We start from the raw sequence: 10521 nt of genomic DNA on the forward strand, positions 1-10521 counted from the left end.
TTATAGAAAATAACTGACCAGTACTCTTCAAAACTGTCAAGGTCGTAAAAGACTATCACACACTGGACGAGAACTAAGCAGATTTGACAGCCAAATGCTGTGTGGGATCCTGGATTGGATCCTGGGACAGGAAAGGGACATTAGCGGAAAAACCAATGAAGTCTGAATAAAGTCTGTGGTTTACTAATAGCATTGTACCAACATTAATTTCTTGATGTTTATTATTGTGGTTATATAAGATGTGAACACTAGAAGAAGGGGGGTAAAGGGTATGTGGGAACACTCTATACTATTTTTTGCAACTTTTTTTTCCTTTTTTTGGTAAGACAAAAATTATTTCAAAATAACAAGTTAAAGCAAAAACAAACCAATAAAAACTCCACATCTCCCCCTTTATCTCTTAACTACACTGATTTCCATTCCTTGCCTCCCATTCACTCCCCATCTCACTCCCATCTGGCTTTTGTCCCCATTATGCCACTAAAACAGCTCTTCACTAAGGCCGCCAGTGACCTCCATGCCTCTGCATCTGACAGATATTTTCCAGTCTTCATCTTACTTGACCTCTCAGCAGCATTCAGCATTACAGATCATTCTCTAATTTAAACATTGCATTTTCTTGACTCATCCAGCACAGCGTCTCCTGGCTTTCATCCAGCATCTCTGGTTATTCCTTCTTTGGTAGATTACCCTCCTGTACCCAGCCTTAAATATTGCCATTCGTCACAGCTCCGTGTAAAGTCCTCTTCTGTGTCTCCGTTGAAGTACTAAGTGATTCTCTTCACGTCCACAACTCAGTTACAGTCTATACACAGATAAATCACAAATGTTATATGCTAACTGCCTGCATGACATGTCCGTTGAACTAAAGCAAATTTATTAACCAAAGTGTATTTTTAACATCAAATTTTTTAACATCTTTGTGGTAGATGCAAAGAATTATGTCATCATCCTTGACGTCAAGGAGCTTAACAGTCTAAATGTAGTGACAGGACTTGTAGTGTAAAGGTTCAGGTTATGGGCTTTCAAGCCCTGTACAGCTAGGTTCAGATCTTGGCTCTACCACTAGTGGCGATATGACCTGGAGTAAATTATTTCACCTCTGTGGGCCTTGGTATCTTCTTCTGTAAAAGAGGGGTAGCGAATCTTTCCTGACAGGTCTGTTGCAAAGATGAAATGGAACCATGTAAGTTTTAAAGCACTTAGTGGCGATGGTGCAAAGGAAACTCTCTTACTGTAGAAATATTTATAATAGTAGTGGTGAGAAATATTAGAATACAGAGTAGCATACTCATGTGTCAAGACAGTTCTATAAACTGTTTAAATGTGGGAAGAATTCTAAGGAAGGAGACCTCTGTGAACTGGGATGGGCAGGAAAGACGTCCTAGAGGCAGTGGGCCTGGAGTGGAGAATGAGTAACAATTCTGATTAGAAACAAACTGATAAAGAGGCAGTATGCTGAGGTAGAAATAGTAAAAGATTCGTGGTAAGAAAATGTGGATTTAAATCAGCTTTTGCTCTGAATAGCTGTCTTTTGGGATGATTCCTCTCTCTATAAAGTACAGATGATACCTGTCCTAACCACCTTATATATGTTCGTTCTCAGTATTAGATGTGAAAACATTTGTTGCACAGTAAAATATTGTATGCATTTTAATCATTTATCATGGAATCAGTGTTCCTTAAAGGAAAGAGTCTGGCCTTCAGAGTTGGAAACACCTGAGTGAATCCAGCTACACATGTACAGCTGTGACGTTCATCTTTGACCATTATGTTTCTCATCTCTCAAATAGCCATAGTATTCCTTATCTCATTTGCAGTGTCGTAAGGACAAAATAAGTGAAAGCTACTGTTCATTTGTGAGGATCCGTAGAAGCCAGGCACGTTGAAACACCGCGAGCTTTAAAGCTGATACGCATTAAGAACTCATTCAGTGGTGACTTTCATTAATGCTGGTATTGATTGCCTTAAGATTTTGTGTGTTTAGCACATACATAAATAATGTGTGACGAATAATGTGACAAATCCTTCTTTCAGATCCCATGTTAGATCTGGATATTCAAGAATTAGCCAGTCTTACTACAGGAAGAGGAGACTTGGAGAATTTTGAAAGACTGTTTTCAAAGTTAAAAGAAATGAAAGGTAATCTGCTCCACTGTATCTATCATGTTCCCTTATCAATGCTCCTCTCTTTTATATAGTAAAGTTTCATTTTGTAACTACCGGTTTGGATCCCATGCTCTGGCCTTAGCTGTCTTGAGAAACTTAGTTACCTGGGGGACTGTACCGTCCTCTGTTGGTAAAAATTCTCTGGAAAAAGCTTTCTTCTTCATTCTCTTTCCTCTTTCTTTTCCTTCTTCTCTTGCCATTCGCTGTTTCTTTCAGTGTGTCTCATTAACATGGAATCAGTAAGAGCCCTACCAATTTACTCACATCATTACCATCTGGAAAATTTGGAAGACTTCAACTTCCTAATAGCCATAATGACTACACCATAAACATGTCTTTGAAACCCACCTTCCATCTTCTAGCATTAGAACATCCATACATTCCAGACTCTCCTGTACTATTAGACAAATTTCTTAAGATATATTTTCCCCCTAGACAAGGCTGCGACGCTTCCTCACGAGCAAAGAAAGTTGCATGCAGAGAAGGTGAGACAATCAGTCAGGTATTTATTGGGTATCTACCAAAGGTCCTGTGCCATTATACAGCACAGATGTTTGCTTCGAAAGGGTCTTCGTGTGCACTTTCCGTTGGATATTAACTTACAACTGATTAAATATTTATACAATAGTAATATGGTCATTGCAGTCAAACCAAGATTTTTCAAATGTATGTTGAGTGGCATGGAGCTTTTGTTTAGACTCAGGGGATCTTCGATTTTCTAACCGTTGGGCAGAAAAACTTGAGTTTTTTTTTTTTTTTAATTACCAATGCAACACCTGTTCTTTATTCCATTGTATGAAGTTGTCATTATTTATCCACATCTCTTTTGGACAGTTAGGCCGTGTGCAATTTTTGCTTCTATAAATAAGGAGCCCTGGTGGTGCAGCGATTAAAGTGGTCAGCTGCCAACCGAAAGGTTGGCAGTTTGAACCTGCTAGCTGCTCCATGGGAGAAAGATGTGGCAGTCTGCTTCCGTTAAGATTATAGCCTTGGAAACCCTGTGGTCCTGCTCTGTCCTATGGGGCTGCAGTGAGTCGGAGTCAACGGTAACGGGCTTGTTTGGTATGGGCAGTTTTTTTATGTACCCTCTTAGCATACATCTCTGATTCTATCCTTAGATAAGGTCTTACAAGTGGAAGTGCTGGGTCAACAAGGATTATCGAGGGCTGGAGGGCAAGGGGTAAAGTGTAGAATATTAGGTCTGTCTGAATCAGTTCAAAGTATGGCATGTGGCAAGGGCTAAAATTTAGCTATTATATAAAACTTGTTGCATGCTTCTCTCCACAGGTGGCTAAAGCATTCTGGATGGCAATTGGGGGAGACAGAGATGAAATTGAAGGCCTTTCATCTGATGAAGAAAACTAAATTATTTGTACTGGGGTTTGACTAGCCAAAATGCTATATATAACTTTTTACCTGAGTTAAGGGGATACTTTCCTACTCAACCTGGTTATATTTTGCTGAAATTCCCATCATGTTGGCCACCTGAGTTATTTATAGGGCTCCCTTAATTTTAATTTTTAGTAGGGCTTTAAGGAGAAATCTTTTCTCCCTCGGTGTATTACAAGGGAGTGAGGAGTATAATGACAGTGAGGTGTGAGAGTTTTTTAAATGACGTTTTGTTTTAGGAATGGAGGTGAAATGAGGCTTAGAAGTCTATGTAGTTTGTCCAGGTGAAAGAAGGGGAAGAAGATTGCCAAGCCATTTCTAGTCGACCTTTTAAATAGCATTCCCTGCATCCAGACTTGGTTATCATGGACCTGGAACTATGTCATCCTTCCTGAACCTTGTGGATTCCCTGGCTACACTGTCGCTTTACTGCTACACTGTCGCCTTATTGCTACACCATTGCTTTACTCCTGTCAAGAAGTGTTGCTCTGAGCTATGATGCTTTCGAAAGGAGGCAGCTGCAGGTTTGATTTGTGCTCTAGTATAGGTGGGGCCAAAGACAGTGGCCCTCGTGTTAGTCTCTAAAATATGCTTCTGGGCTTTTCATTTGTAAAGTTAGGAGCTCATGATAGAAAGTACTGAAAAGCCAGTGTGAATTTTTAGACTACAGTAAATGAGGCAAAGGTTTCCTACTCTGGCGATAAACTCTTCCACTGAGTTTTTATGGTGTGTGTGTTTTTGAGAGAGAGACAGAACCTTCAGGGATCCCCCTGTGGTCCAGAGAAACGGTATGAAATTGCACACTGAGATTTTTGTGTTGGCATCCTCATGAAGAAACTCTTAGAGGGCTTAAACCTTAGTGGTCTCCCCTGCTACTTGAGATGTCAGAGCTGTGTTCAGTCTTTATACCCTGAAAACAAGGCACAATTCTCCCTCTTTCTCTTTGAAAGCTAACAGGGAACACTGCCAAAATAGTGACACTAAGGACTGAGAGGTGAAGAAGGACGTGAACTATTAGGTAATGAATTCTGGAGCACCTGGTTTACTTCCAGAGCTTCGTGGCTCCTCTGTGCCCTCAGGACTGCAGCTGTGAGGGAACACCTTTGTTCTTTATCCTTTGAGAGGACAAGGTCATGTTGAGTGGCTCAGTCCCAGGGGAACTGATCACCAAAGGGAAGGTTCCCAGAGGAAGAGTGGAAAGCACAAGTTAAAACCCTAATTTCTGTTGTTGCAGACCCTTTTTCAATGCAGGTCATTACCTTTCTCTGTGGTAGTGAGTGCCCTGACTCTACACCAGCACCAGAGCAGCGGATGGTGCTGGCACACATGGTGAGAATAGGTTCTAGGCTAGTGTGTAGAAGAATGACAGGCTGTTACAAGAGAACCAAGTTCCATATCTGCTCCGAGCACCATCATATAAGCCCTGCAAACCAGAAGTAGATGGCAGAGGAATGGAATGTGCAATGCCTGGCCGGGGCCACCATAGGGAGGAGAAGTGCCAGTGATGGGAACATTCGGAAAGAGGCATTCCTGGGGACATTGGAAGCTATCTTACTTGGTGAACTTTTTTTCTTCTTTATTGATCATTCTTATGATCTGGAAGACTCTAGTTCACCACCATTGCATCAGTATTTCTTTACGATGACTGCATTAGCCATTGATTGGAGATGTGAGGAAAGTTGGCTCTGGGATTGCAAGAGGAAAGATGGAACATGTTTTTCTTAAAACATGAAAGGTTTTAGAAAATATGTCAGGCCACATGGTTAGGGAAACAGACTAGAAAAAGCTGTGAATTTGATTTTGTCGATTTAACAAAGCCAGGAGATTAAAATGTGATTTATGTATAAAGTCTGCTAATGTGTATTATTATGATTTTTTTTTTTTTTTTTTTTTTAGTGGGAGGTGTGAGTCAGAGAAACCCTAATACCCTTCACTGGAATAGGCATAAATTCTGAATAGTTAAGGGTTTGTCACACTTACATTTTGGAATCTACCACACACAGGTATGCCATCAGCCTGCTTTCTCAAGACCTCAGCTGTCAGGGGAGATTGGCCACTTCTTGGGCACATGTGGGATAAAGGTACCCAATGGTATCTCCTAAAGGCCCATGGTAAGAAGAGTGATCATGAGCTAATACTGTGGTAAAGTGCAGTCTCTCTGAGCTGACCTTTGTACATGGCACCGCAAGTTATTATGGACCATCCAGCTGGGATTTAAAATAAGAGACTCAGCTTTTTTTTCTTTAATATCTGTCTATGTGTTTTAACACAGTGTCTGGCACATAGTCGGCCCTTAATGTTGGTTGGGCAGTATGGTTCATATTTGATAGTTTGATGGCAATGAGCACAAAGTTTGAGGATAGTTAAGTGTTGAGAGGTAGGGAGAGACAGAATAAAAATTTTTTTTCTTCTGAGAAAATCATGTGTTATGTAATAATTTTAGAATGATGAAGACATAGATATTTTTATACTTTTAAAATATGCCATCCTGCCAGAGTATGGGGAGATTGACAGAACCAGTTTGCTTGCTCTCTATTTATAGAACTTGGCCACGTCTGATTCAGAGAAGTTAGAGATTCAGGGAAGCTAGACTTAGATGGCTGAGTAATATGGGATGTGGTTCAAGGACCATAGAGCATGTCAGGCCATTCCTGCAAACTTCTTGTAACATGTGAAATGTGATATATGGCCCATTTCATGTTCCCACTGTCGAGAGGTGTGGACAAACATTTTTGCTGTGGTTTGTCAAATTCCCATCACCTTGGGCCAAACTCTTAACAATAGCCATCGAGAGAGCACGTGGAGTGCCCCTTGCCCTGCCCTGGCCTGCCATGGAAAAACAGTCTTATAAGAATCACTGTCTAAGGGTAAGATGAGAGCCCCATGAACTATTCTGAGCTTGAGTGTTTGCTGATGCAAAGCTGAATTTAGCAAATGGTCTAATGTGGTCAGGGGCTCTGATTCACTGAGTTCTGATTGACGGAGACAGAGCTGTAGTGAATGCTCTGATGAGTTAGGTTTGCCCTCCACCCACCACCTCCAGATTTTTCAGACAGACAAGACAATTCAGCTACAGCATCTTATCATTAAATACCAAATCTTATTAGAGGGCAACAGGTGGAAGAAGTGTAAAAAATCTGGGTACGTGTACTGCACCCTGTACCACCCCAGTAAGGGTTTGTCTGGCCACCCGCAGCAGTAACTTCCCCATGGTTTGGATACCTCATAAAGTAGAATGTGAATGTGCAGGACACACGTCTAGGTTTTGATTTAGATTTCACCCAGGGTTTAGTTGAGGATTCATCGTTGCACCTTTGGGCTGTTGACTCTTGTAGAAAAGGTCTTAGTGATTCTTTGTGTTTCACATTCTGAGCATTACCTACGCCTCTTATTAACATCACAGGTCTTGCTCCTAATGTAGATCCCTTCCCTCAGTGCACATATTGCGGTTATTCTCCTGTATAAGGTATCTTACTTGGTTCAGAGGTGTTTCTCTGATTTGTGAAGAATTAACAGGAGGTGACAGCCCTCTGGGCTTCTCATTGGTGCACTTCTGAGCCCCAGCTCTTAATGAGTTACAGTTCTACTTCTCTTCCTGTTGGAAAAACAGTGGTTCAAAACCTGGACCTGATGGTTATTACCGCATCTTTGGAACAGAAGCTCGGAAAAAAAGAAATCTGTTTTCTTCTAAAACCCTTTCATGTGTATCTCTGTGCATCTGTTAATAGGCCCAAACTCTTCCTCCCCACAACTACAAAACTTGGAGGCATAAAGCTCCCCCGCCCCCTGAAAACAAAAAACAAACCCACTGCTGTTGAGTCGATTCGGACTCAGAGAGACCCTACAGGACAGAGTAGAACTGCCCCGTTGGGCTTCCAAGGCTCTAAATCTTTACGGAAACAGACTGCCACATCTTTTTCCTGTGGAGCATACTGGTGGGTTCAAACCGCTGACCTTTTGGTTAGCACCGTAGTCCTTAACCACGGTGCCATCAGGGCTCCTCTGGAGGCATAAACAGACCACATAAAACCATTCATACCCAGCTTACTGGCCAGGAAGCCTCTCTCGTTCTATCCCATGAAGGGAGGAACCACTCATTGCCTCTGCCCTTTCTCTGTTATCCACCAAATAGCTTTAATGCAATAAAAATGCAGGCTATGTGAGGCTGAGGCCTAGGGTAGGGACTTTGTGGAAGGGCAGTATAGTTTAGCAGAGAGAAGATTCTGTCTCATGTGCAAAGATGTGTTCTGTACCACACAAGTTCCCCCTCTCCAGGAAATCCTCGATTAAAGAATTTAGGTGGCCTGGCAATCTACTTTGAAAAACCAGCCATTGAAAACCCTATAGGGACCCGCACAGTTCTACTTTGACACACGTCGGGTCTCCATGAGTCGGAATCGGCTCAATGACAACTGGTTCAAGGCTAGAAGGCCTCAAATGTAGTTAAGAAAAAACAACTGTAACTCGTTCTTCCCACCTTGATGAGAGTTGAAACAAAGATTCAGGATTCAGCCCACAATGATTTTGAACATTCTTGGTGCCAGACCTTGAGCTAAGTGTGGAAGAGGATACAGACTTGAGTGATGATGTGGTTTCTCTTTCCAGGAGCTTATAGCCCAGCTCAGGTGGGAGAAGTTGGTGAGCAAGACAAGGTCAGAAAAGATGAAATGCCGGGTAGTGTGTAAGAAGTGCTGGGACCAGCTGTAATTGCCATGGGAAGGAGAGCGCATAAAGTGCATCATAGAACAGTGGTTCTCAAACTTGAGCACACATCAGAAACACCTGGAGCTACCCGAATTAACAATTCAATAGGTCTAGGGTGGGGGCCTTGGTTTGCATATTTAATATCTCAGGTGATGCTCCTAGACCTGGGACCACACTTTGAGAACCACTTAGAGGAAGCAATGCTTGAGTTGAGCCTAGAAGGGTACGAATTTGGACAGAAGATGCATGGAGGCAGCAGAATTCTCAGTGGAAGTTATGGCATGTCTACAATGTAATATTATCTTGCCATAAGAAGGAGGGAAGTTCTATTACATGCTACAGCATGGATGAACTTTGGAAACATGCTAAGTGAAATAAGCCAGACCCCAGGGCACAAATATGTGATCCCATTTAGATGAAATAGAATAGGCAAAGACCTAGAGACATGGAGCAGATGAATGGTTACCAGGGGCTGGGGGAGAGAGGAATGGGAAGGTATTGCCATGGGCGTAGAGTTTCTGTTTAGGGGGTTGAAAGTTTGGGAAGCAAATAGTGGCGATGGTTGCACACCATTGTGTGATTAATGCCATTGGATTGTACACTTGGAAATGGTTAAAATGGTAAATTTTATTATGTTGTATTTTACCACAAAAAAAAAAAATTTGGAGATAAGCATATCTTATATTGACAAAATCCAAGTACCCCAGATAGAGAAGTGGTGGTAGATAAGGATGGGGTGATGTTGGAGAGGACTCTGAAATACAACCTTGTAGAGCTGGTACCTACTCTGTAGGTAATTGAGGAGGCAAAGGTTTGTGAGCAGAGAAGACATCTAACCATGGCTGCATTCCAAGAAAATCTGGCAGCAGTACTGACCTACACTAATTGATGAGGAGTATCTCCCTGGAGAGCTGTATTGAGGATTCTAAGTGCTATGATGAGTGATTTTCACCATGGATAGAGAAACAGAGAATGGTGGTAATTTTGCCATGTATTTGCCATCCCTGGACTAGAGGGACACAGATTAGGAGAACACTAGGTCTGATAAAAAAGGTAATCACAAACTGTATTTTGGTGGCATTCCTTCAGTCATACATAAGGGCTTACTGTAGGGATGTTGTGTGCTGTCGAGTTGATTCCAGTTCATAGCGATCCTATATGGCAGGGTGGAACTGACCCATAGGGTTTCCTAGGCTGTGATCTTTATAGGAGCAGATTGCCAGGTTTTCTCCCATGGAACGCCTGGTGGTTTCGAACCGCCAACCTTTTGATTAGCAGCCAAGCTTTTATCCGCTTCGCCACCGGGGCTCCTTTATTATAGGGATAACCCATTGCTGTTGAGCTGATTCTGACGCAGCGACCCTATAGGATAGCATAGAACTACCCCGCAAGGTTTCCAAGGCAGTAATCTTTATGGAAGCAGACTGTCACATCTTTCTCCCGTGGAGCAGCTGGAGGGTTTGAACTGCCCACCTTTTGCTTTAACCATTGGGCCACCAGGGGTCCTCACTATAGGGATAGTAGGGATAGCACAATGGAAATGGATAGAAAAGATGCTGCTAAGGTAGGATCTAGTAGATACAGCTACTGTTTGGCTCATTAATTCAGCAAAAGTATGGCAGCCAAAAGAAGCTGGGGCTACAAGAATATAATGTAAACCCTGCTCTGAAGGAGCTCAGCCTATGGGAAGACAGACACAGTCAACACACAGCTGAGGAGACTGGCGATATAGACATGTGTTAAAGGCTTCCTGGAGGAGAAGCCTCAACCAAGTTCAGAGCATTAGGTTAGCCAGGTGACCTGGTGGTGTGTGTCAGAAAGGCCAGTGGGGTGTAGATGGAGCAAGAGCCTGGCTTTCCAAGGACAGGGAACAGCATGAGCAGTCATGGAGACAAGTGTGACACAAGGAGCAGGATGCTGGGTGGTAGAGTATAAGGAGTGGTGAGAGCTAGGTTACCTGTTGCCATTGAGTCGATTCTGACTCAAGGCGACCCTATAGGACAGCATAGAACTGCCCCATAGAGTTTCCAAGGAGCAGCTGGTGGATTCAGACTGCCAACCTTTTGGTTAGTAGCTGGCTCTTAACCACCGTACCACCAGGGCTCCAAGAGCTGGTTAGGGGCCAGATAATGAGAGTCAAATGTTCTGTGTTAAAGACCCTAGAATTCATGCTTTGGATGGTGAGGAACCAGCTAGAGTCAGATAGTGACTGAGGGCAGTGTGGATGATACATTTATAGGACAGAATGCTGACAGCCAG

General features: G+C 42.7%; 1 protein-coding gene across 4 annotated transcripts in view; it reads left to right on the forward strand.

The window, feature by feature from the left end:
• AAGAB (alpha and gamma adaptin binding protein) overlaps positions 1-5406 on the forward strand; it is a 52733-nt gene extending 47327 nt beyond the window's left edge. For 3 of the 4 annotated variants that reach the window (XM_023558365.2, XM_003418378.3, XM_023558366.2), the window contains exons 8-10: positions 2038-2142; positions 2605-2654; positions 3457-5406. In XM_023558365.2, the coding sequence (XP_023414133.1) occupies positions 2038-2142; positions 2605-2654; positions 3457-3534 (233 nt within the window). In that variant the 3' untranslated portion in view covers positions 3535-5406. The remainder of the gene's footprint in view (positions 1-2037; positions 2143-2604; positions 2655-3456) is intronic. The other variant, XM_064267374.1, reaches the window with a different exon arrangement.
• The last annotated feature ends 5115 nt before the right edge of the window (positions 5407-10521 follow it).

Source organism: Loxodonta africana, chromosome 13 (assembly GCF_030014295.1).
Source record: "Loxodonta africana isolate mLoxAfr1 chromosome 13, mLoxAfr1.hap2, whole genome shotgun sequence".
NCBI lineage: Eukaryota > Metazoa > Chordata > Mammalia > Proboscidea > Elephantidae > Loxodonta > Loxodonta africana.